General features: G+C 29.5%; 1 protein-coding gene across 1 annotated transcript; it reads right to left on the reverse strand.

Annotated features, from left to right (window-relative positions):
• Window position 1: 1 nt before the first annotated feature.
• On the reverse strand, window positions 2-27,999 carry LOC122505608 (transcriptional regulator ovo). Its single transcript, XM_043617334.1, has 7 exons — window positions 27,409-27,999; window positions 6,048-6,475; window positions 4,712-5,969; window positions 4,487-4,635; window positions 3,779-4,216; window positions 3,426-3,584; window positions 2-2,998 (listed from the first exon to the last, which is right to left on the reverse strand). Exons 1-7 carry the CDS (start codon window positions 27,563-27,565, stop codon window positions 2,897-2,899), a joined length of 2,691 nt encoding a protein of 896 aa, XP_043473269.1. The 5' UTR covers window positions 27,566-27,999; the 3' UTR covers window positions 2-2,896.

The following is a 27,999-nucleotide window of genomic DNA, read 5'->3' on the forward strand; positions in this document are numbered from 1 at the left end:
TATTATCTCTTCAATTTCTACATGCACAGAAGTGTGAAAAACCACGTTTTACCGTTTTAACAGTCGATTAATAATAATCAACTCTAGAAACTAAAAAATATAAGGCTCAAATTGTTTTCGAGCTAATATATTACAAAAAAAATGAAAAAAAATATTTTTTTTTAATAAAACAGTCGTTCTTGTTAATCGCATTTTTTTTCCAAAACACATTCACACATAAAATTTAGATATACAATTACTGCACGAAAAAAAATATATAACATTCATTCATCATTTCTCAGCGAATAAAATAAAAATTGTCGACAGGAAGCGCATCTGTTAAAAATTAACGTTGATAAATATTTTGTTTTTTTTTCTCAATAATATCCATAATATATAATAATAATAATAATAATAATCATTATAATAATATAATAATAATAATAATTAATAATAACCATTAATTTTTGTTTACTATTCTTAAATATATATCAATATAGAGTTGGAATGTTGTAAAAACAGTATAGCGATACTTTTTTAATAATAATAATAATATAATAATAATAAAAAGGAGAAAAAAAATTATCATGATAACAATATTATAATAGTTACATATATATATCAGACAATACTGGACGTAAATTAAATAATAACGAGATACGATTGGCTTAGGTGAGAAAATATTTTATATTTCTTTAAAAAGTTCTACTTTTTCTGCATTATTTTATTTTTTTTGTTCTTTGCTTGAGTATTGCTGAGACAGGGACGTACAAACAATATTCTCACTCTCTTTACATTATTTTCTTTTTCTCTTATAATTGTTTTTAACATCCAAGGTACAAATAGTTATATAGACTAAAATTGTTTATACTCTATAATATTATTTACAAAAAATTAATAAAAACTCGACACTGGAAATTTTGTCTATTTTAAGTTTTTCTCTTATTCCTGTTTTGCATCCAGTGCACTTTTTTTTTTGTTTCTAACGTACTTAAAAATTATTATAATTGTTCTATTTACATAAAAAAGAAATTTCCAAAGTATTTCAGCTTCGTGAGAAAAAAAAGCACCAAACAACTCTATAATCCAAAGCACCTGAAGCTCTTTTTTTTCTTATTTAAAATTGAATTAACTTATTAATCTAGTCAGCATTCGAGAGACCCGGCAATTCGCAGGGGAAAAAAGCTAACATAACCTAAAAATTTATTCTCTTGTAATTTGAGGTTAGGTTTGATAATTTGACTTTAAAAAGCATTTTTTTTAAATTAAATCAGTTCAAAAACGGTAAAAAAAATCAAATTTTTTAATTTTTAGCCGAATTCCAAACTTGTTAGGTGGAATTTTCAGTATTTTTTTCGAGTGCAGAAAAGAATTCAAGTTTATGTGGAATCAAAAATATTTTAATTTTTACTTGAGAGTAAGAAGGATAAAAATATCCTTTGCCTTTTTCTAGAAAGAGGCAGAAGATATTGCTGTCCTTTTCCCTCGCATATAAAATCGGCCTTTTAATATTTTAAGGTCTGTTTACAATTTCCACCATAGCAAGGTTGGGCAGTCGAGGAAAAATTCGAAATTTGACCAGAGGACAAGGCTCATTTTACCTCCTACCGAAAAATAGATTAAGAAATTACTAAAAGTGTCAAATAAATAATTGTGGTAATTATACTAATACTAGAGAGGTAAATAATTGTAAATTTACTATAGAAAAAATTCATTCTTACCTAGTAAATTGAAAATTATTTTCGATAAATAAATAAATAGTTATAGAATTAACTGTCGCATTATAATGAGATATATTAAGGTACGATTACAATTCTATGCGTACAATTCACAAATTTAAGCCCAAAGCTTCTGCTCAGGATTTTACGAGAAAAAGATTTGTGATCGTATTTTTTAAGAGTATTTTCACAGAAAGGCAAATAAACCCGGAAGGAAAAATATAAACACAAATATTTTCGAAGAAAAAAATTCTGCATTAAAACCGAAACACAGTGTAATGTATGAGTTAGAAAAGAATAAAAGTATATATCTATTCTTTTCTATCTCATGTTCGCGAAAACTATTTACATGAGAGAAAGAAGAATAGAAATATCTTTCATCCTTTTCTAGAAAAATGATTTACTATCCTTCTTTCTCTCATGTCTAAAAAAAAAGAAAAAATTTGAGGTTATGTTTATATTTTCTTCCATTATATTTATTTTGAGTTCTTTTCATAATTAACGCTTTTGTCAAATTATCAAAAAAGGAGTTTGTTTCCCTTCCGCTGAAGAATTGCGAGTCACTAACGCCATTTTTTGTTTGTAAGTTTCCCTACCACCGCAAACATTGCACGAAACCCCGTTTTGTGTCGTGTTTTATGTATTGTGTATTTATGTAAATATTTTCAAGTGTCAAGAATTGCGCGAAAATATCCGAAAATCGAAATTTAGAACGCGAGTCATGTGCCATTTGTGTATGTATAGTAATAAAAAAAAATCTAGCCAGTTTTTTTTTATTATTTTTTTTTCAATATATCACAGTTACCCTAACTAACAAAATTGTGCTTAAAATTTCCCATCGGGAAATCCCGCCTATACATTTTTTTTCATACGTCCTATTGTTTCCTCGTGATCAGTCGATAAGTGAATCGAAATCGTTCTAAAATTTAGAGATTCGTCCACTTTTTATGTTTTTTTTTGTAAATTTTTGAAAAAAAAAATATGGAGAGAAAAAAATTAGCCTAAAAATAGATCGATAAGAGAATACTGGGAGAATAGTTTTTAGCCAGAAAAGTTATGTTTTTAAATTGAAATTCAAAAGTTTGCTATCACTTGCCTTTTGCGATATCTGGCAAACCGTTTTTTTTTTGTCGTCGATAATGCAACGTCCTCTTGTTGTCCGATTTCCGAAACAAAATGGTTCTCGAGAAATGGCTTCGTTATTTAGACTTGGTTATTAGCAAGCGACGATTTTCAAGAGTTTTGGAAGTCTTCTTGACGCCGGTGTTTGGACTCCGTGAATCCGGTTGGAGAAGGCCACCCTGAAGAGTTACATCGTCAAGAACTATTTTCTTATGTGTAATTTTCTCTTGTCTCCCTCGAAATTAAATCCCCCCCTTTTTTTCTTTAATTATCTCTCATCTTTCAGTATCTTTCATCTTCAATCATCTCTATGCTTTAATCATCTCTAAGCTACAATCATCTTTAGTAATTTTAAAATTTATGGAATACCAAGATTTTATGGATAATCCTAGATGATTTTAGATGATATCGTCTATTTAGGGTGATACCAAGAAAGATAAGGTAATGTATCTAATCGAGATTCTAAAAAACCTATTGAAAAAACTAATCTCTAAATTATTGTAGACGGAACATTAAATCTCCGCACTTTTAAAAACGAGAAACTCGATTCGCTAAGTTGCTCGTTTTGTCAGTCTGTAGTTTTTTGTTTTTTTTTTACGTGCGCACCTGTAGCAACATGTTGGCGAAATTGCTGTTCGTGAACTTGAAATGCCGCTTATCGTAAAATTTTAGAAGTGCTGGACTGTAGGGATGTTTTTCTTTCAGGTGAAGATAGTGGACCTCTGGTTCTTGGGTGGTGTGACCGCACTCCTCGCAGACGTAAACCTGAAAAGAATTTTGAAATTAGAATCCTAATCTAATTAGAATTATAGAAGAATTTGAATTTTAGAAGTTCTTGTCGCCTTTGGGAGTTTCATGCCGTCCTTTCGGTTTGACGTCGTCCCGAAAGGACGGCATTGATGCACTTGACTGTATTTAAGGCTGCGTTTACAATTCGACGGCAGAAATAGTGGACCTACCTTTGTGCGTCGCTCCTTATACGCGTACTGATGCTGAACCCCGTGGACCTTGAGGCAATGGCTCTCGAGTGAACATCTCTGGGTGAAGCTCTTCTCGCAGAGATTGCATTTGTAGGGCCTGACTCCGGTGTGCGTTCTCGTGTGCCTCTTGAGGTCGAAGGTGTCATTAAAACCCTTCCCACAGAAGGTGCAGAGGTATCGTTTCACATCGCTGTGGCACTTCATGTGTCGATTCAAGAGTCTCTGGAGACTGAAGTGCTTACTGCAAACGCGACACGAGAATCTACTGGGATCGTCCTCCTTTCCTTGTGGAGGTCGAACCGCTCTTTCTTCTTCGCGAATCGTCGTTGTCTGCCGTTGGCCATCAATCGCCAATGGGTTCTTGATTCCATGACCGCCGTTAACGAATTCAATGGGGACATCTCCTGGGAGGCCCAACTGGAAAAAAGAGGAATTCAGTAAAGCTGGTGAATTCTGGGAAAGTGGGAGTACAATACGAAGATGGGATTAAGCGCCGAATTTGATTGGCATCGCATCTGGTAATTAGTTAGGTTTACGAAAAACAAACTTTCAAAAAGGTTGAATCCTACCTCACAGAGGAAGGATTCAACCTTTATGAAAGTGGAAAGTCTAGATATTTGTTTTTTATTGTTTGCAGAATCTAAAGATGCCTAAGAGGACCCTAACAGCACCTGAAGGTGAACTCACCGTAGCTGATACGCTCGAGGGACTCGGCGCGTGCTCCATTAGTGCACAGGATGGCGATGTGCTGGTCGACGCTGCGTCCAGGGAACACGAGGCTGCACCCGGACTTGGCAAACTCCCACCAGCACTACTACCGGAATCCAATTCCAAACCTGCAAAAAAGCAAATCGTTAAGTACATATTCCATTTTACCTGACTTTAAGTTTTCTTGGTATAGAATTTATTTACCACTGCCAGTGAAGCTCAAGCTAGGACTCAGCAAGCCCTGATGATGCTGATGGGGAGAACTCTGCTGCTGATGTTGCTGCTGCAATTGGACTTGTATTTGCAATTGCTGAAGTTGTGGTTCGGGTTGATGTTGATTTTGGTTTATATGAAGTGCCAATTCGGCGCGCTCCTTAGGTAGAGGTTGATAACTCGACTCTGCACTGGGATAGGTGATTCCTGAGATTTTCGGCGACATGTGTTGCGGAACTGTGTAATGCCTGGTGTTATCAAAACCTCTAGCCAGCGATATATTGTGTTCGGGAAAGGGATCGACACTGGGTTCCACTGGACTGGTCATCTGTCCATCTTGACCGATGACACTACCAGCGGACGCTGGGGAATGTAACGTTTCTTCAAGTAGATCATTGCCTTCCTCGGCGGGGAGTTTCGGCAAAAAGAGATCCTCCGCATCATTTAGACTCTCCAAGAAGGCGTTATGATCCGGCGGTGAATTGAAGGTAAACGTAGCTGTAAATTGCATTGGATCGACTACAGAACCAGTGACCATGTCCACAATCATACCCGAGTCTGTCATATCATACGGTCCATACTGTCCGGAGAGTAAATCGTTTGGTTGAATCTTATAGGCCGCTAGATCTTCTTCTTCCTTAAGGGTAATACCATACGAGGCGCATACATTCTGCAGCAGGGAGTACTGCTTCCCTTCCTGAGCACCGAATGAATGGGGGGAATTAACATCGTGCTGTCCTGTATCGCAGTCCATTCCAACAGCTGGCGACGCCGTGAGGTAACCATTTCCATTGTACTGATTCGCGAAATTAGCGAGGTTATTGCCTCCTTTCAACGATTCGTAGAATGGCGGTAGGGAACCAGTTGGCGGTGAACTTGGACCATAATTTCCACGACCACCATTACCACCGGGATTCATTCCACCCCCACCGGCACCACCGCCAATTGCACCGCCACCACCACTTCCCGTGTTCCCACCACCGGAACTGAAACCACCGCCAGAACTTCCGGAATTTCCACTATTTGACGAATTCCCACCCGAGGAACCTTGACTACCACCGGTATTACTTCCAGAATTAGACGTTCTTCCATGACCAGCTGCCGCGTGAATTGCCTGCTGTCCGGATAATCTCATCGCCAAAAGGGGCCTCGCTATTGAATTGCCCATTGTCCTCGAATTCTTCGCTCCCTCCCTACCCTTCTCCTCGTCCTCTTTTCGCTTAGGTACTGCATAGTCAATCGGTTGATCCTAAAAAAAATTGATTAATTAAACACATGTACTTATGAATTCCCGTTTTAATTAATTCTCTAAACTCGCGACTCTTACCTGCTCAGGTTCCTGTGTGCATGGGACCTCAATTTTCGTCTCCTCACGTCTGGGATTTTGCGCCTGGGGCGGCACCCTCTGAATTACCGAGACTCTCGTGGGAGGTTCGAGTTTAGCCTTCGGTGGGGTCAGTGGCCTGGGGAGTTCGACTTTGTCCGTTTTCGTCAGGAATTTCGGCTCCGATGATGATGGAGCAATTGGTGGACTACTGTATTCTTTACGTTCGGCTCTTGTCAGTACGTGACCTCTACTTCCATAGGGGACATCGCCACCGAGGATACTCGAGATAAATCTTCTCGGTGCTCCATGACTCGAATTCGACATCTGCGTCGCTTGCCATTGAATCGAGGGCGGTGGCGATGACGCTGGACTTGCACTGCGCAACGATTCCGGTGTCGTTGCTCTGTCATCTTCAATTCTCTCACGATCTGCAACAGGAAAAGAAAAGTTCTCTTAGAAATTAGTCACTAACTTCTTCCAACTTTGGTAAAGTCAGGTTAGTGTCAAAAATAGAAATAGTCAAGATTTAATAACACTTATAAAAAAAAAACCCGTTACTTTTAGGTCTTTAAATTCCGAAAAGTTTCTCTTTGTGCTCCTCCAAGGTCTAATGTAAATTTCCGAGGTCGCGGGAGATTATTCATTTTTTTTGACGTCATTCGAGACTATCAAGTCTCCTATTACCGAAAAGGGTACAAGGACCTTGGAATTTGAAACTTCGGGTCGTTACACTCTCTTGGCAATAATAAATTAGTTCTCTACTTTGCCGACAAAGAGGGAAAAAATTTTTTTTCGATTATTCGGTGAAAGTTAATAAAAGATACGTTTCGCGAATTCCACTTATGTAATTTTTCGTCCTTTCAGTATAGTGATAGAACCGCATCCTATCGGTAATTATCCCCATTCACAACCTGTTATTATAAACTGTATCATTTTCTCCTTTTTTTCAAATAAGAAAATCCGAGAATTACACTGAAACGCGGACAAGGTTTTTAATATTTTTCTTTTAACTTCTCTTCTTGCCTCATCACACAATAGCGATGATTCACAATTTCTAGCGGATGACTTTTTTCCAAGAAGATTCGCGACTAATTCGAAAAGTATTTTTTCCACCGCAGAGTGGAAAAAAAGAAAAAGAGTGAAAAAAGATGCAAATTCAAAATGGCGGATGTGTTCTCTTGACATTGACTTCGGGACAATGGAGCACGAGGACGCTATTGAAGCGGAAAAACCAGGAAATTGCGAGAACTGTTTTTTTTTACCGCAACGGTTGTGTGAAAAGATTATTAAATATCGGGATTTAAGGTCTTTCTACAATTCGAATATTATTTTACCCCCCTTCGTGATGAGACGAGAAAAAAAAATATTGTGGAAGCGGCATTAGGTTCCACATAACCTCGAAGATAGGGAAAAAGAAGAAGGACTAAAAATTCCAAGATCGGAGAGAAGAGTCGGGATGGGAATGTGGTGGATAAGTGATTGCGTCATATGGGACGGTATAATGTTGAGACAGTGTGTGTGTGTTATTTGAAGATGATCCAAAATGGCGTTACGGGTTCGTTAAGCAACCTTTGGTCAAGAGACTTAAAACTAAATTCTTTGTGTGTGTTTGTGTATGCTATAAATATACAAACTCGCCTCGTGATCGGTATACCAAGATTTGCGCTCTCTGTGTGTGCGCGCGACAAGGAGAGAAAACAAAAGGAGATGTTTTGCCCTCTGGCAAGAAAGAAGGAAGGAAAACGTTGGAGCCGGTACTTTGGAACACTAAACAGGACCGTACTCTCCATCGGACAAAAACTGGCGGTTTCTTCCATTTTCATCGCATCAATTCATCAATATTTACCATCGCATTATTTTCAATTGGCAGAAGATTTTAATAACATAACCTCAAAAAAATTTTTACCGAAAACTATAAAGAATCAAAAATGAATAGATGTTTATAAAATAATTCCTCCTTTTGGAGAAAGAAAAAACGATTTCTTTGACTGACGTCAAAGAAACCGTTTTTTCTTTCTCCAAAAGGAGGAATTTTAATTTACCAGCATCAAAATAAAAAATGTTGATAAAAACGAAATCTACTGTTTCAGCAACAAAATTCAATGGAGCGTTATAAAGATTCCAAACAGCCGAAAAAATCTTCCCCCTAAGCGGAACAAATGGTGAGAGATTATTCAATAATAAAATGAATAGAAAGTGAAGCGAAACATTTATATATCGACCGAAGGATCTGAAGACAAAAAAAAAATGATTGCTGGGTAATTTTTGGTTTAAGAGACCGAGATCGATTACGACCCTGAGTTGCGGTTATAAAGTGTGAGGGCGGTATTGTGTATGCAAGAGAGGAAGAGAAGAAAAATACGTTTCAAAGTGACTATGCAAGAGAAAGAGAGACAGAGAGAGAGAGAGAGAGGATCAAGAATGTGAGTGAGATAGTGAAAATCGAGAAAGAGATTCAAATGCTCACAAGAGCAATGAAGCAGAAGTGAACCGTTCAGTATAACTCCCCCAAGCATCCCTGATACACGTTTCTCTCCAGTCATTCAATTCCCATTGTTTTGTTTCCATCTTTTCTTTTATTTCAATTTAAAAAAAATTTTTAATTTCTTTTCAATTTTTTTCTTTTGTCATAAAAAAAAGGATGGAATTCCATTTAAATTGCGCGTTTGTGACATTCCTTGATCTGAGAATCAATTATAATGGTAATAATTGCAGTGAGGAGATAACGAGTTTATTACGGAATGTCTTTATAATTGAATTCATTACACCTTTGATTGGCTTTTTTTATCTCCATCGTTAATAGTTTGTCTTTTTTTGCCAAGGTATGGGTTATTTTAGAAAACTAAATCGTAATATCGAAACAAATTCGTAAATATACTTTCAACTATACAAGGATGGAAGGCGACTATCTAAAAATTTGTAATATTTTTGTTAAGGTGGGTTTTAGAAAACTAAATCGTAATAACGAAACAAATTTGTAAACTTTCAACTACAAGGTTGAAGGGAATTTCGTTCCCGAAAGTTACAAACATAACCTAAAAATTGGTAATAGTTTTTTTGACAAGGTGTGTTTTAGAAAACTAAATCGTAATAAATTTTTTCAACTAAGAGATTGAAAGGACTTTCGTTCCTAAACAAACATAACCTAAAAAGCAGAAATAGTTTTTTTTTTGTCAAGGTGGGTTTTTTAGAAAACTAAATCGTAATATCGAAATAAATTCGTAAAATTTCAACTACAAAGTCAAGAGGAATTTCGTTTCTGAAAGTTACGAACATAACCTAAAAATATTCAAGATTTTTTTCAAGCCCTTTCTTTAAAGTGCCTTACAAGTATAGTAGTATTTTTTTCAAATAGTAGTTTTTCTGTATAGTAATTTTTTCGTTCTATTTTTTTCATAGTATTTTTTGAAAGTATTTTTAAAGGAGTTTTTAAAGTCTTTTTTAAAGTCTTTTTTCTCTTTAATAATTTATCGAAAAACTTCTGAGACGAAAATCTTGAATTCAATATTTCGGGGGGCGGATTCCGTCGACAATCGTCTTTTTACGTAACACCGCATTGCGTACAACAATGTGAAATATAAAAGGTGCTTTCTGGGAAGCAGGTACGAAAAATATATGAGCACACCGGATGCGGGATCACATACATCCGGAAATGAGGGGTCTATCGATCGGATGACAATGAAAAACAGAAAACGACAACAATAGAAAAACAACAAAAAAAAACCTACTTCCATCTGCAAACGTATATATTAATAAACTACATCTTTATTATAAACAATACACAATTTTGTTTAAAAAATATAAAGTTTCCACGCAGAAAATTCAAAAGCGGGATCAAAAACGGAAAAATGTCAACTAATAAACTAATTTAAAAAAAAAAATTTTTCATTTGAATTTATTAGCTAATTAATATAAATATTATTAATTATTTATTAGTTACAATATAAGTTATTAATATTATTAATTCTAGTTAATAATTAATTAATAATTAATTGCTAATTAATAACAAATTATTAAATATTAATAACAAATTATTAAATATTAATAAAAAAAACATCCTATTAATTGCTATTTAATATAAAAATTATTAAAATGAAATAAAAATTTGTTTCAATTGATTAATTGCGGTAATTAATTAGAAAGAAAATGATATACAATATATTGAATCAATAATAAAATGAAAATCTGTAGTCTAGTCGTTGATTGAGAAAAATTCAGGTCAATGCCAATATGAAACGAGCGTCCGTTGCTTTGACACTGTAAATATAAGTTTCTATCGATTTGCCGTTTTGCATAAAATTAACAATAATAATAACAATAATAATAAAGAAAGGAAAAAATTCTCGTTTTTTTAATACATTGCCACTATGGTAAATAGAAGTTTATTTTTAGGGTTCATAATCGTGTATTTGACATTGGAGAGTGCAAATCTTACATATATAATTTGTATGTACAATAATTCTGACTCGCGAATACCTTCAAGTATAATGACTTTTTATTTCTGACCTTATTCGTAAATATATACGTATATATACGAGATGAGGAAAATAACAATTTCACCTTCGACAAAAAACCAACCGATTTTTTGTACTTTTTTTCAATTTTAAAAATAAGATAAAGATTTAATATTTTTTAAATTTTTTTCTTAAATAATATTAAAACCAACTTTTTTAGTTTTTTAAACTTTTTAAATAAAAGATTGCATAGTTTTTAAACTTTCTTCCTTAAATAATTTTAAAAACATGTTTTTTTAAAGTTTAAATTAAGATAAAGATTGAATCCTTAAGGATTCTATAAAGATAAAAATTAAATTTTTTTAAGATTCATTTTTTTTTTGTTCTATGTGTAATGTTCCTTTTTTTAAATTAAAATAAAAAGATTGCTTTTCTTTCGTTATTTGTATGGTGGAAATAAGAGAGGAAAAAAAATTACAAGAGAGACTAAAGTCGAATAATTATCCTTATCGGCCTTTAACTCCAGTGTGGGTCCGTCCGATCGAACAAAATACACTCGGTTCGCTTATATAGTCGACCTACTTCCAAGCAAACCACTCCCAGGAATCGTTTTTTTAATGTTTTTTTCTTTTTATTTTATATTATTTTCTCTCCCCGTGTCTTATATATATACACACGAGAGACATGAAACACCAACTTTAACAAATGCTGCATCTGTAAAATCCATTGAATTTCTTAGAAATACCGTATTTATATTGAAAAGAAGGAGGAGGCATTTTTTTTAAAACCGTATGGCAAATGTCATTGCCATATTGAAATATATATTGAAGGAGAAGAAAATTTCAATTCATTTAAATGAAGAAAATAATATTTGATGTTTTATGTTTCGATATGTGTTATTTCATATTTTTTATTATTTTATATTTCGTATCATTTTATATTGTAGGTATTTTTATTTTTTTATATTATATTTTAGAATTTTTGTAATTTCGCGCCCTTTTTGTTTTGATCTTGCTTAGATTGCCAGCACTGCTTTTACTATTTTGGTAAAATCGTTAAGTTGGTAGCATCCCTAACCTTAAAATAATTTGCTTCTTCGGTCCCTTTCTTCAATGGGCGACACATATTTAATTATATCATAAATTATTTAATATTATATAATATATATTAAAGTATTTTATATTTTAAATATAATACAATTTCCCAATTACGTTCACCATACACATAATGTCTATAAGCACACATAGCGACGATCAGCAAATAACGTAACGCTAAATATTTAAAGACCCTCAAGGCCAAGAGTATATAAAAATGACGACAAAAATTATATACCTCTAACATTTATTTGCCGAAAAAAGAAAAGAATTTTTGTCGAAAAAGAGAGACCGTGAACGCAATTTCCTGTCGGTTGTTCAAACGAATCATTATAACATCACTTAAAAAAAAGCAGCAGAGAGACATTTCGTAATTTTCTAACGAAATTTTTCGGGTTTGAGATTTCATTTTCGCATTATGTCATCACAAGCTTAAGCATCACAAGAGAAGAAGTAGGATTTGAAATTAGTGTGTTGAGAAATTATGATGACAGACAAGGTTAAAACTCCGTATCATGGTAAATAGATAAATTGAAATTACTTTATGTGTGTGTGTTACTAATACAAGAAGTTGAAAAAAAATTCACTTTTTGCTAAGTGCCACCTTTCTTTACATATGGCAAACATTACACACTTTACAAATAGAAGAAGAAAAAAAATTTTTTTTTTACTTGTATGTGAGTGAAAAATGTTAGTTTAGTTGTATATAAGCACCTGCAAGAACAATTTATTTGTATGGAAGTCATCATCCGTTAAGGAAGCAACCAACTCCCGTTGCGGATAAGGCGAAGGGTGCATTCATCAAAAGTCATTCAACAGAAAGTTAATTCTAGTTTTAGAAACGTATTTTTACTGTATGGCGATTGTAGATTGAGGGCAAGTGTTTTTAAACGTTTGTAACCTGCAATTATAATATTTGTAACATAACTGTAATATTTGTACAAGAAAAAAGGGTTTAGAGTTTGTAAAAAAATTACTAGAGTGACAAAAACTCTAGTAACTTTTTTACTGGCTCCTACTTTTCAATTGCGGACGTTCTCTTGCGAAAGTAATTAAAATAAATAGTAAATTTACTAATTAGAAGGTATATGTATTATTGGAAAGAGAAAAAAATATTTACAGCAAAGTATATCTTTCAGAAAACGTAAAGCTAGGCTAGTAAACAAATTACTAGAGTGACAAAAAACTCTAGTAACTTTCTTATTGACTCTCCTTTCTAACTAATGTAGATAATTATTGTCTTATTTTTAAATTTCTACTCGTTACCTTTTTCACTAGGAGAAGAGGATGAAAAAAATTTCCAAAAAATTTGACGTTAATATATAAAAATTGGGCAAATTTCCAAAAAATGCAAATGTAGTTTTCTGTGCTATTGAAAATGTGATTGTTTTTTCATTATGAAAAATGAAAAGAAAAGCGACTCATATCTAATATCTTTGGAAAAAAACATATTGTTTCTCTACAACAAATATAAAGGAAATAAACATAAAAAAACGAAGTGTATTCAACTTTCGTTATTTATAGATTTTAACTGTCAGCGTTCAAAAACATTTTTTTTCACCATTTGCGCTTTCATTAACGGTGCAGATATGCGTGAAGATAGATTTCAATGACACATCATACATCGCAACTGTATGCCCGCATGTCCGTTGTTCAATGTGTGTCTATAAGTCTGCAAAAATATATACGTATTTTTGCAGGAAAAAAAAACTATAACAAATAATTGTAAAAGAGAAAAGTAACTCTGTTATTAACTTCCTTTTTTAAAAAGAAAAAAAATTACTAGATTGACATAAAAACTCTAGTAACTTTTTTATTAACTCTTCTTTTTAATTCTATAAATAATCTGTTTGCGAAAGTAAATCAAATAAACAGTAAAATTACTAATTAAAATTTTCTTATACAATTTGAAAGAATGAAAAAAATTTTACAGCAACGTATCTTTCAATAATTGTATATCAGAGCCAGTAAAAATGTTACTAGAGTGACAAAACTCTAGTAACTTTTTTACTAGCCTTGTTGAGTTTTATTATTATTATTATTGTTATTATTACTATTATTATCATTATTCCTATTATTATTACTATTGTTACTATCACTATTATTACTTATTAATTATATTAAATATTTTATAATGCGCATTATGAGTGTGAATGAAGAAAGAAGCAACGGAACAAATTGTAAATATTCAACAGACAATTGTAAATTGTCAATTCATATTCGCACATAAATATGCAGCACCATGTATGAATATTCAGTAAAATATACAATGTCGTTAAAATTAATGACAAATTTTGTTCATTTAACAAAAACGAATGTTTTAACAAAAAAAAAAAATTAAATAGTAGCAAAGAAAAGGTTAAAGAAAACATGGTTGGATGGTTGAAAAAAATTTTCTTAGTTAAAAAAAGCAGGGTTGGGTAGTTGAAAGAATTTAGTTCGGAAAAAGGGTTGGGTAGTAGAAAAAAATATTTAAATTCGGAAATAACAGGGTTGGGTAGTAGAAAATATATTCGATTTAAAAAATACAGCGTTAGGTAGTCAAAAAGAAGCATTAAATTATAAATAAGGGTTGGGTAGTTAAAAAAAAATTAATTTAGAAGAAACAGGGTTGGGTAGGTAAAAAACCAATTTAGAAGCAACAGGGTTGGGTAGTTGGAAAAATGATTTAAATTAGATAGATAAAAACAGGGTTGGATAGTAAGTATTGGTCATACGTAGCATTTTTTTTTCTTTCTTTAATTTTCAAGTGTAAGAACGTTTGCGTAGCGGTACTGTGCGTGGGTTTGTCAGCAAGGTTGACAACATGCGTGTGTGTGCGTGTTTGTGTCGCAGGACACTTTTAACCCATTGCGTAAGGATTCTCTCTGAAATAAACACTTCATTTCTCTATATATTCGGTTCACTCCTTATTTTCCGAGTACCCCTTCAATTACACATTTCAAAAAATAACTTTTTAAAAAAATGAAATTACTTTTTTAAAAAAAAAAATTCCTTTTGAAAAGTAGAGGAAAAATATTTTTTGAAAGTATTTAGAAAAAAATACTTCTTTAAATAAATGAAAAAAACGAAGAAAGAAAATTTTAATAACATCGCCGAATAATAAACGATGATAAATTTTAAAATAAAATAAAACTTAAAAAAAGGGAATAAAAAGTAAATTTTTACTCACGATGATGATAAATTGACATTAAATATGATGGAATTTGAAAAATACCCAGAGTTTATTACATAATTCCTTTTTCATTTCTTTTTTTTTTTGGCTATTATAAATGAATTTTGAGGTTACGTGATAATGGAAAGCGGGGAGAACAAAAGGCCCCTAGGGGAGTTTTAATGGCATTTTGTGTATAGATAAATTTTTTAAAGCACCTTCTTTGACCAGGTAGCTGAAATAAAAGATCCGTACCTGTTACTTTTAGTATATATAGAAGGTGATTTGATTATGTATATAAAACAACCTGAAGGCAATGCCACTTGAATACTATATACATGGCGCAAGAGGACCGTGACCGAAATTCTTGCCGACCCAAGAGGGCCAAGTGCAGGAGCCTGCGAAATCTTATGCTTCTTTTCCTTCGACCGCAGACATAATAAAATGTAATAATTCCTTTCCCCCACCCCTCTACCCTAAGAGCTGGCAAATCGTTAAACTATATGTAAAACGTACCATTATAAATATCATTTCTTTGTCGATCTCTCTGAATATTTATTAAATTTTTATTTTAATATTTATTATTTATTTTATTCAGTTTATTTACTTTCAGATTATTATTTTATAATTATTATTATTTTTAATATAACTAAACAGCTAATAATTATAACTAATTCTATATTACATTTTAAAATTATAATTAATTATAAACTGTTTACTGTAACGTATCTTTCAGAAAATGTAAGACCAGGCTAGTAAAAAAATTACTAGAGTGACAAAAAACTCTAGTTACTTTTTTACTGGCTCCTTCTTTTCAATTGCGGACGCTTTCTTGCGAAACTAAATAAAATAAACAGATTTACTAATTAGAAGGTATACACGTGACTGAAAAGAGAAAAAATTATTTACTGCAACGTATCTTTCAGAAAACGTAAACCTAAGCTAGTAAAAAAGTTACTAGAGTGTCAAAAACTCTAGTAACTTTTTTACTAACTTTGTTGAGCGTTACTATAACTATTACTATAATTATTATTACTATTATTATCTTTATTATTATATTATTTACAGTTATTGCAACCACTGTAAAATCAATTCATAAGAAAAAAAAATTGATCAAAAATTATCGTCACACTCTGTGTTATGAATTCAATGTCATAAATTTAATAATTCATTGATTGAAATTGGGTTAGAATGGCTAGATATGCGCGTATTGTGCATTAGTATTAGTTGAGGGGATTATAAATGTATTCAACCAAACGAGGAGTGCATTGTAATTCGTTACAATGGCTGCACATCCTGGTATACTGGCCTTTGGCACAGGTGCACGTCACTGCGTGATTTCCTATGTGCCGACGACGACGACAGGTACCTCTATAACTATATAGTGACGAAGTATGTGACTATCTTTCCTTCTTTCTTTCTCTCTTCAAAACATATATTTGAGTCTTGTTTCCGCTGAACGGTTTTTCCTGCTCCTTTCAAATTAAGCCGTAATATCTTATCTCATTAGAAAATTGCTATACGAATAATATATAATAATCGCTTTCGTCAACTAGAGTCTCAATTAAGCTATATATATATATTTATTTATGTATGCGTATATGCGGAACGTGATCATTTGAATATTACAGTTATGTGTTTATATTAGAATAACAAAAAAGGAAAAGAAAAAAAAACCGTTGACGTAATTTTTATGAGAGAGATAGAAAATAATGCGCGGTTTGTTCTTTGTTGATGATGTTCTGTATTTAATGTTGGATTTTTTTATTAGTTTTTGTTCTCCAAAAACAATAAATTTTTTAAGTAAAAAATTACTAGAGTTTTTGTCAATCTAGTAACTTTTTACTAACTCCTTTTTTTAGTTATGGAGCCTGTCTTGAGAAAATGAATCAAATAGACAGTAAATTTACTAATTTGAAGGTCTATTTGTGACTAGAAGGAGGAAAAAATATTTACTGTGACGTATCCTTCAGAAATTGTAAGTCTAGGCTAGTTAAAAAATTACTAGAGTGACAAAAACTCTAGTAACTTTTTACTGGCTCCTTCTTTTCAATTTTGAACACTCTATTGCGAAAATTAATAAAATGAACAGTAAATTTACTAATTAGAAGGTAATGTGATCAAATAGAGTTAGATTTATTACTAGAGTGACAAAAACTCTAGTAACTTTTTTACTGGCTCCTACTTTTCAATTGCGAACGTTCTCTTGCAAAAGTAAATAAAATAAACAGATAATTTATTAATTGATAGGAATATGTATGACTGGACAGAGAAAAAAATATTTACTGCGACGTATCTTTCAGAAAACGTAAACCTAGGCTAGTAACAAAATTACTAGAGTGACAAAAAACTCTAGTAACTTTCTTTATTAACCCCCCCTTACTCAGTTACAGTTATAATTTTATAGAAATTATACGTAAATTTATATTTCAAAATCTGAAATATTTCTAATGATTTTAAAATGAGTTAGATATACAAAAAGAGCCGGAGAGAGGAAAGAATGTCAAAATGCTGATTTTTAAGAAACAAAAATTGTGTTTGGTAACTTTTTATATCAAGTGTATAGAATAACGTTCCGATCGTTGTCATGCGGCACAATTGCGAAATTTTTTTTTTTTTTTTTAATCCACCGCTAGATTTGTGAAGTCTTTTTTCTTATACCTGCTCTCTTGTAATATATAAAAATGTATGTGTTTTGTCAAGGTGGACACGCGGGAGAGTTAGAAGGACAAACTGCGCGTTAAACCCATAATTGAAAGAGTGTCTCGAGAGAGAGAGAGAAAGAGAGAAACTAAAGATAGCACGTTCTTTTTTTTCCTTTTTCTGATTTTTGCGAAACATTTTCTTGACTCTAAAAAGCCTTCGAATTTCTAATCAATCTTGTTGCGTAAGTTTTATAATAATTCTGATGCTATAGCGAAATTTTAAAAAAAGTAAGTTAAATTTTTTTTCAAATTATCAAAACTGTATATATGAAATAATAAATATAAACAAAACGTATCTATTTGTATACCAACGTTAAAAAAAATAATAATGATAATAATAACAATAGTTATAAATAATATAATCATTAGAGTTTAATGAACCTATAATTTAATCATAATTCAATCAAATTGAATCAATTTATAATCCTACCGCATTTCCTTCTAAATCTTAAAAAAAAACTCTTTTTTCCAAAAACCATATAAAATAGAAAAAAAAAATTCCCCTTCCATTAAAAGAGAATTACTGGTAGAAAAACAATTTTTTTTTATCATACCTCCCAATATATTAAATCGTTGGATATATTATAAATAATGAATGGGACGTGCCATTCACTCGTATATCTTTTGAAAACCTTATATATATTTTTTTTCCTTCTCTTATAATCTTGCTACATATGTTATTTATTTCCCTCCCAGAGTCAAGTTCGAGAGAGAAACTGTGAGTAAAGCACAGATCGCATTCAGGTGAGATTTTTTTTTTCTTATATTTCTTTCATTCCTTTAGATTGTGTGTATGTGTGAGTGTGAGCACACAGGTTTTATTGAAGAGTCAAGTCGAGGTATTTGATTGCCTCTCGCCGTACATAGAAGGACCTGTAAAGCTTTAGCGGTACAAGGCGAGGATGGAAAACTGGTCCCTGGACCACTCTTCACCGCATCCCTGCAGCATCGCGTCGCATCTCACAAACACACACAGACACACTATCACATCAACGTTATAAGATACAAATATTCATACACCAGAAGACTCAAGTGCAGCAACTTTGCTCTTTGAAACGAGTTGAATAAGTTACTTCTTGAGTCTCTTATTCGCATTTAGTCCCTTTTATATGAAAATAGTAGTAGTATATATACTAGATTTAGAAATACTAGTAATTCTTTTACTGCCAGTACTATTAGTGTATTTAGTAGTATAAAGTAGAACTACTAATGTATTTAGTAGTATAAAGTATAAACTAACACTACTAGTATAATTAGTAGTGTACACAAGTACTACTAGTATATATATATATATATATATATATATAATAGTATAAACTAGTGTATTTAGTAGTATACACAAGTACTACTAGTATATTTAGTAGTAAACACAAGTACTACTAGTATATTTAATAGTATATACTAGTCAGAGTTTAAAATACTAGTAGTAAATATACTAGTAGGAGTTTAAAATACTAGTAGTAAATATACTAGTAGGAGTGTAAAATACTGGTAGTAAATATACTAGCAAGAGTGTAAAATACTATTAGTAATAATTATAATAGTAGGAGTGTAGTATTCTAGTGTAGTAGTAAATATACTAGTGACTATATATATATACCTATACTACTACTATATGCTAGTATTTATATATGTAGTATATATAAACTTATTTTTATTTACTTTTTTATTTTGAACCGGTCGAAGGGATAAAGTGAACCACGGACGTAAATCTATTTGAAAAGATGAAGAGATATCGGAATCGAATGAGAACACCTGTATCGTAAGAAGAATATATAAGCATACAGCAATGCCTTAACTTTGCTTTAGGGAAAAAAAATATATCGCATATAAGATTCAATGTGTGATTCTCCAATACGATATATATATATATATATATATATATATATATATATATATATATATATATATATATATATATATATATTATTCACATTTTTTAAATGCGCAAGCAACAAGAATGATATTATTTTTCATTAAAAAAGACAGAGAAAAGGTTATATTTTTTCTTTTATATAAAAGAGAAGGTATTAGTTTATTTTAAAAATAATTTTATAATAATAATTAATAAATTTAAAATTCTATTTAAATTTAAAAAATAACAATTGTTATAGTACTACATATGGTTAAAAATAAAAAATAATTATTATTGTGAATAATTTTAAATCTTCCTTTACTTTCAAACAAGAGAAAAAATCGAGAAAATAAAAATATAATGAAAGAGAGTTAACGGCTACGAGGTTAGTGTAGCCATAATGATTCGAATACTATATAAGCGTCTGGGGTTCGATCCCCCCTGTGAGCGAAATTTTTATTAATTGTATTTATGTGTATAAATAATAATAAGAATATAAATATAATATAATAACAGTAAAAATAATAATAATAATAACATTAATTATAATAATAATATTAACAATAATAATGATAATAATAATAATGTTAACAATAACAATTAAAATCCAAGGTGGATACAATTTTTTTGTGCGCGCAAACTATTATCGATTATTGTGAAATTGTTTATTAACACAATCCTTTTTTTTTTGTTTCTACTTTAATGATTTAATAAAAATAAATGTTTTGTTTAACTCGGAGAAATGAGAAAAAAAAGAAAAAAACTGTCATTTTAAAAATTGACCCTGTCTATTCACACTTTTTATATACTTTGCTGTAGCATAATCGTATTGTTAACGGTTTGTATTTCTATCTCTTTTTTTTAAATATATATATAAACAATATTTTGCGCACACAATAACCTTTGTGTCGCAAAAGCGGAAGAAATTAAATTTTATGCATTTTTATATACTAAGACTGTTTGTATACATATATATATTTAAAAATTCTTATAAAAATCCAATTAGTTTTTCACATTTTTTTTACATATCCTTCAAATTTTTTTCTCTCTCTATTATGTGAAAATTGGTTTGTTCCACTGATTTTTTATTTATTTGTTTAATTATTATTATTAACAAATGTATCTTTATTCTTTTTTATTATTATTATTATTATTATTATTATTAAATTTTTATTGTAATACTGTGTAATGTTTGAAACAGAAAAAAGGGTCTGGAGCTAGTTAAAAAAGTACTAGAGTGACAAAAACTCTAGTAACTTTTTTACTGGGTCCTACTTTTCAATTGCGGACGTTTTCTTGCGAAAGTAATTAAAATAAATAGTAAATTTATTAATTAGAAGGTATATGTATTATTGGAAAAAGAAAAAAATATTTACAGCAAAGTATCTTTCAGAAAACGTAAAGCTAGGCTAGTAAAAAAATTACTAGAGTGACAAAAACTCTAGTAACTTTTTTACTAGCTCCCTCATTTCAACTGTACGAAAATTGTCCTAGGAAACTATAAAATAAAGAAGAGTAATATAATCTAGAGTTATAAATTTTTTAATTGCGTAATAATTTCATTTTCTTTTAAAGTACATATCAAAAAAGGAGGAGTTATATTGATTAAAATTTTGATTTTAATAAATATATTTATATATACATAATTGTATATGTATTCAGAGCATATCTTAACCAAGCGTTGAAATTACCAAGCGCAAGAGGCATTTCTATATAGTATATTACAAAGTTAAAATTACAATAATGGCTTTCACGAGTTATTACGATGAAGGGAGATTACGTTAAAATTCCAGACATTTTCTAATCAATTTTTCGTGGGGATTTGGATTTTCTTCTCTCTCTTTCTCTCTTTACCTGTCGAGATGTGTATAGATGAGAATCAAAAAATTCCTACTTCAACTTTAAGAGGAATGCCTTGCCTCTGAGAGCGTGAGTGGAGATAAATCGTTTTATAAATACGGTGAGAACATAAAATAGATAAGAGGTAAAAATGCTTCTAGGCCCAGGGGTCGAAAGCCCCTTTGAAAAATCATTATTGAGACACCCAAGAGAGAAAAGGAATGAGAGACAGAAAAAAACCGAAAAAAAGGTACCAGAGAGAGAAAAAAAACTGAGCAAGAGAAATTCTAAACCAGTTTTAGGAAGAGGGACTCTTGCGGTCCAGCGCAGCATCCGCACCTATACTCACTATACCGTTGTTCGATGATGATGATGATGAAGAAGAAGCCGAGCGTTGGTTATCATCAACCAACAAAAACTTAAAGTGCTTCTCTACAAAACTGTGATTAAAAAAAAGAGGGGAAAAAATATTGTTGCGCAAGAATTACGAAATATTTTATATCTTAGCCGGTTTTAAGAAAGAAAAAAATCATGTTCCTAATTAATTTTATTTTTTTCTTCTTCATCATTACTTCCTCTCTGACATTAAAATAAATTGTTATCATCTATCTTTCCATTTTCATTTTTTCAAAATGTGCATTTCAATAAGAGGACATGGAAATAAACTTTAAACATTTCTTTTTCAAATAAAAAAATGAGTTTTTTCAAATAAAAAAATGAGTTTTTTCAAATAAAAAAAAATGGGTTTTTCAAATCAAAAAGTGGGTTCCTTTTGAACTCTCAAAGAAAGATTTTCTTCGAATTAAAAAAAAAATTTTTCTTTGAAACAAAAAAGATGATTTTTAAGGCCAAGTTTTTTTGTTTTTGAAAACGGTTTCTTTGAATCAGAAAAAGTTTTTATGTATATTTTAATTATTATTTATTTTTGGTTCATATTTTAATCAAGAAATAGTTTTTCTAGTCAAATAAAAGTTTTTTAAAATAAAAAACGGTTTTTTTGAATCTAAAATATTTTTTTTTTTTTAATTTTATAAATAAAATACTAGATAAAATTCCCAGATCGTATTTTAAACTCCACTTTTAAATTATTATAAAGACAATATCTAAGTTTCTTAAACAAAATTCTCTCGATAAAAAATTTATGAGAATAATTTGACCTTTTGAATGTAAAAATTTTGATTATTTAAACTGATTTAAAATCATTAACCGCGCAGAACAAAAGTGCCTATAATAATATTTTATCCTTTTTTTAAACCGTACATATTATAAAATTAAAATTAATATAAAAAATAATAAAAAATAAATCGTACAGTATTTAAAATAAAAAATAATAAAAAAGAAAGGATGGGAAAATTAATTAAAAACCTTTCTTTGTAATAACTAAAATTGCAAAATTAATTTATTATAGTTATACGAGTATTGACATTTATAGTCACATTATTTAAAAAAAATTTTTTTTGTTCCTAAATTTTTTTCTCTATTGAAAATAATTTTCTGAAATGAATTTTTCAATAATCACGCATGCATCATTGCAGACAAGGTTTTTAAAGGTCAAACGCCGCGCATATTTATATAGCGTCGAGCGCGAGATGTGTAAACCGCGCGCGCATATTAATTCCTGGAACGCGGAACGGGATTTCTTCAAATATTATAATTTATTAAATCTGTTTCGTCATTTTTTTTTCATTTTGCAAAGGAAAAATTCTTCATTTATGAATCAAGTAATAACTGTGCTAATACCATATTTTATTTTTTTTTTATTTATTTTCATTCATATTTGTAATTATATCATTGATTCAAACTATCGTATAGTAATTATTACTATACCACTGTTTGTAACAATCATTTTCTATAAAAATTATTAACAATTGAAACTACCATATTGTAATTTATGAAAAGTACAATTTTTTTAAAAAAATTTGAATTGTGTTTGTAACAATCATTTTTTATAAAAATCATTAACAATTAAAACTACCATATTGTAATTAATTGTAAATACCGCATTATTTTTAAAAATTCCAATAATTAATAATCAATCAATTTAACATCTTTGATTAAATTAATAATCAATTCTATAATAAAGATGAATTATTTTTATATTATAAATTTATAATAATAAATAAATACATTTTTAATAAATTTATAATAATAAATAAATGAATTTTTAATAAATAACAAATTATAAAAATTGAAAATCAAAAATAAGAAAAAATGAAAAGTTTCTCAGTTCTCAAAATAAATTTTCTGTGTTTTTTTTAATAATAATGAATAAACAAAAAAAAAATTAAGCGATATTTCTTCTTTTTAAGTATCGAGAGCCCTAATGAAGACATTTTTGAAATTATTACACACAATTAAAATGTACAGAAAAAAGCAGAAAATTGTCGACTAGAATTTTTTTTTTTCATGTAAAGTAAGAAAACGGTTTTTATTTTATATACAACTTTTTGCAACCGGTTCACACACAGCGCGCTCGCGCGTTTAAAAGTCATTGAATTAATTATTTTACATCGATGGACGAGTAATTTTCTTCCTTTTTTTTTGCCAAGTCGTTTCTTTATAAAATTATGTAACTATTGAAACATTCAACCCGTGTGTTGTTTGAGTTTATAATTTTATTTTTTCATTTTGCAAAATTTATTTTATTTCTCCTCTATTCTTCTATTTTTATTTCCCTTACATATATTGTTAATTTTTATTTTAAAACTTCGCTATACTTTATTTTTATTTTATAATTTCAGATGATATTAATTTTTAATTTATATTAATAATATTAATTGTGCGGATCTTGTTTTTGAATTTGTAAATTTTACTAATAAATTAGTAGAAATTACTATTTATTAATAAAATTTATTAATTCGAAAGCAAAATTAGTTAATTTTTGAAATAAATAGTAATTTCTACTAATTTATTAGTAAAATTTACAAATTGTAAAGCAAAAATTCTACTAAGAAAAAATTTACTAATTTGAATTAATGACTGACTTTTTGCTTTTGAATTTAATAATTTTACTAAAAAATTAGTAGAAATGACTATTTATTAGTAAAATTTGCTAATTAAATAGCAAACAGTAAAAAGTAGTAATTTTGACTAAATAAATCAGTAGAAATTACTATTTAATATTAATAGTAAAATTTGCTTAAAAAAAATAGTAGAAATTACTATTTATTAGTAAAATTTCGGAATTAAAATGCAAAAATTGAGTCACTAATTCCAATTAATAAACATTTTTACTAATTCGAATTTAGAGAGTGATTATAATTTGCTTTGTCATCTACGATTTTAATTATATGTTAAATAATAAATGTGACGCGCACTGAAGAAAGACACCTAAGAAGCAAAGAATTTGAAGGTTATGTTTGTGATGCACTTTCACCTTGATTAATTGTTTCTGTATTTAATTTAAAACTAAAATCAATTTTTATTAATTATTTCAAATGTAACAAAAAGTAAAAATTCAATAATTAATATTGAGATAAATAACCTCAAATTTTTTGCTTCTCACCTTTCTTCAGAGTGCGTCAAAATTATTAAAATTTGTTTCAAAACAAAAAAAGGAAAATTTTACATTTTCTTTTAAATATAAGAGTATAATTATATATTTGTTCTTTAAATATAGAAAGAGAGTAAAATAAATAATTTCAAAATATAAAATCAAAAATAAACTCCTTGTTTTTAAATATTAGAGTAAAATATTTTTGTTTTTTAAATATAGAAAGAGCGAGTAAAATAAAATAAAATTCAAAAATAAGTGTAAAGCAACAAAATTATTTTTAGAACATAAAATTACAATTTTTTTGTTTTCAAATACCCTGGTAAAATTTATAAACTTAGGAAACAAAAAAAAAATTAAAAACTTGTATTTTTCCCCCTTTTTATGTAAAAAAAATTATTATTTTTTTTTTAGTGGGAAAAATTTATTTCTCTTTGTGAGATGAGTGAGGAAGAGGAAGGAAAAAAGTGCAAAAATATATATATAGAGAAAAAGAGGAGTGGTTTTTTGCGAGAGAATCTCGCGTGTATATATGTAGAGAGCGAGAGAGAGAAAGAAAATCTTAAGTCAAGGGTATCTTCGTCGTTAGGTCATTATATTATTATTATCTTCACTTATTTCGAGTTTTATTCGTTAACGAGCTACGGAAGCGTATATACATATAGTATTCTGAAAGTCAAGTTGAGCCGCGCGATCAGGTGAGGCACCTGCGTGTCAGGTGCCCTCACCTGCACGCATCGCCAACTTCTTCAATCCTAATCTCAACCAAAAACCAAAGAAGGAAACAAAATTTTTGAAAAAAAGTGATTAGCCGACCCTAAAAATCGGGGATTCTACAAAATCTACTCTAGTTTCGTATATATTATGAAACCTCGGTGTTTTTTTAAAAATTTTAAGTATACCTGGAAATTTATATTATCCTCAAAATTAAATTATAGTATAATTATAAAATTTAGTTTTTTGGATTTTATAAATTTGATTTTTTGTAAATTAAAACTTTGATGCATTAGATTTTTCATAGATTTATTTTTTTTAAGTAAATTTTAGCTTATTAGTAAATTTAGTTCTTAGTAAATTCAATTTTTAATCGAGTTTAGTTTTTGGTAAATTTAGTTTTCAATCAATTTAGTTTTTAATAAATTTAGTTTTTAGTAAATTTAGTTTATAATCATTTTACTTTTTAGTAAATTCAGTTTTTAGTAAATTTAATTTTTAACAAATTTATTTTTTAGAAAATTAAGTTTATAATCAATTTACTTTTTAGTAAATTCGATTTTCGGTAAATTTAGTTTGTAGCTATAGTAAATTTAGTTTTTATAGGAAATGAAAGTTTTTAATAAATTTTGTTTATTATTTTATTCTTAAATATAATTAATTAAATTTGAATTTTATTTAATTAATTTAATTTCAAAGTAAAACTTACTAATAATTATAATATTCCCATAAATTGAATTACTCAATTTTTACTGCTACTTATTTATTAAGTAAGTTATGTAACTTTTTTTAATGAGCAATTTCATTTCATTTTATTATCAAATTTTTGTTTTTGTAATAATTGTAAATTTCTTGGATTTAACAAAAGTTTCTTAGAATTCTTAAGAATTCTTAACAAAATTTATTAGAATTAAATCAATTTTAATCAATTTCTTGGAATTAATCAAATGTTTCTTAGAATTAATAAAAAATTTCTTTGAATTCACTAAAAGTTTCATTTATTTAACCAAAAGTTTCTTTAAATTAACAAAAAATATTTAAATTAACCTTAATTTTTTTAGAATTAACCAAAAATTTCTTCGAACTATAATAATTAAACGAGTCCTTCAATTAATCGAAATTTAATTCTTGGAATTAGCCAAAAAGATTCGTTGAATTACCCGTAAGTTTCTTTGAATTAACTAAAACTTTCTTGGAATTAACCAAAAGTTTCTTAGAATTAACCAAAAATATTTGAATTATCACTAAATTTTTTGGAATTAACCACAAATTTCATAGAATTGACCAAAAATTTCTGAGAACTAATTAAAATTCACTTGGAATTAACTAAAAGTTTCATAGAATTAACCAAAAATTTCTTGGAAGTAACCAAAAGTTTCTTTGAATTAACCCTAAATTTCTTGGAATTATTTAAAAGTTTCTTTGAATTAACCCCAATTTTCTTGGAATTAACCAAAAGTTTCTTTGAATTAACCCTAAATTTCTTGGAATTAATTAAAAGTTTCTTTGAATTAACCCCAATTTTTTGGAATTAACGAACAGTTTCTTTGAATTAACCCTAAATTTCTTGGAATTAACCAAAAGTTTCTATGAATTAACTGAAAGTTTCTTTGAATTAACCCCAAATTTCTTGGAATTAACCAACAGTTTCTTTGAATTAACCCTAAATTTCTTGGAATCAACCAAAAATTTCTTTGAATTATCTGGAAGTTTCTTTGAATTAACTAAAAGTTTTGTTAAATTAACTATAAGATTCTTGAAATGAACTAAAAGTTTCTTTGAATTAACAAAAAGTTTGGTTACATTAACCATAAGATTCTTAGAATGAACTAAACGTTTCTTTAAATTAACTAAAAGTTTCCTTACATTGACCACAAGATTCTTGGAATGCACTAAACGTTTCTTTGAATCAACTAAATTTTTTTCAATCAACTCTAAATCCCTCTCAAGTTAACTACAAAAATTTTCTTTCATTTTGCAAATTTTTTCTACTAATTTTCAATCAATAAAAAAAAATAGGATATCGCAAAAAAAATAATTAAAATCCACTTACATTGATGTTTGTTAACGATGAGACTGAGGGGTTCGCTGCCCCCAAGGGGGCTATCCTTTCCGCCTCCGTGTGGTGGACTTTTCCCCGAGTGTTGTGCCTCCAACAGCTTGAGCTGCTGCTGGTGGAGGCGATTTTTGATCAAGAATATTTTCGGCATCTTGTTATTATCACTGCCAGCCTAAATTTCGTTTCAAAAAAAGAAACGAAATTCTCTCAAAAAACCAAAATTTTTGAGAAAAATAAACCCCCACTTTTTTTCCCCTTAAAAAAAGGAGAAAAAAAAAATTTGCTTTTTCCCCACAATAAAAAAGTCGTCTCGCAGCACTTTTCACCGCGATCGTGTCACCATTGGTATCCAAGGTCACCGCGACCTTTCCTCCCGCGAGAACTCCCAAGGCCCAAACAAAGAATCTCACTCGAGCACTAATCAAGTTCGCTTTGACAATCGCTCAATAAATCAAGGTCACTTTTTTTTCCAAATATCGCACTTCTCTTCAATCCATGAGAATTTTTTTTTTTTTTTAATCCAAAAACACTTTTTTTTTCCCCCACCGAAAAAAAGTCACTTTTTTTCGAGAAAACAAGTTCACT

The sequence above is a fragment of the Leptopilina heterotoma genome, unplaced genomic scaffold (assembly GCF_015476425.1).
Source record: "Leptopilina heterotoma isolate Lh14 unplaced genomic scaffold, ASM1547642v1 Lhet_361, whole genome shotgun sequence".
NCBI lineage: Eukaryota > Metazoa > Arthropoda > Insecta > Hymenoptera > Figitidae > Leptopilina > Leptopilina heterotoma.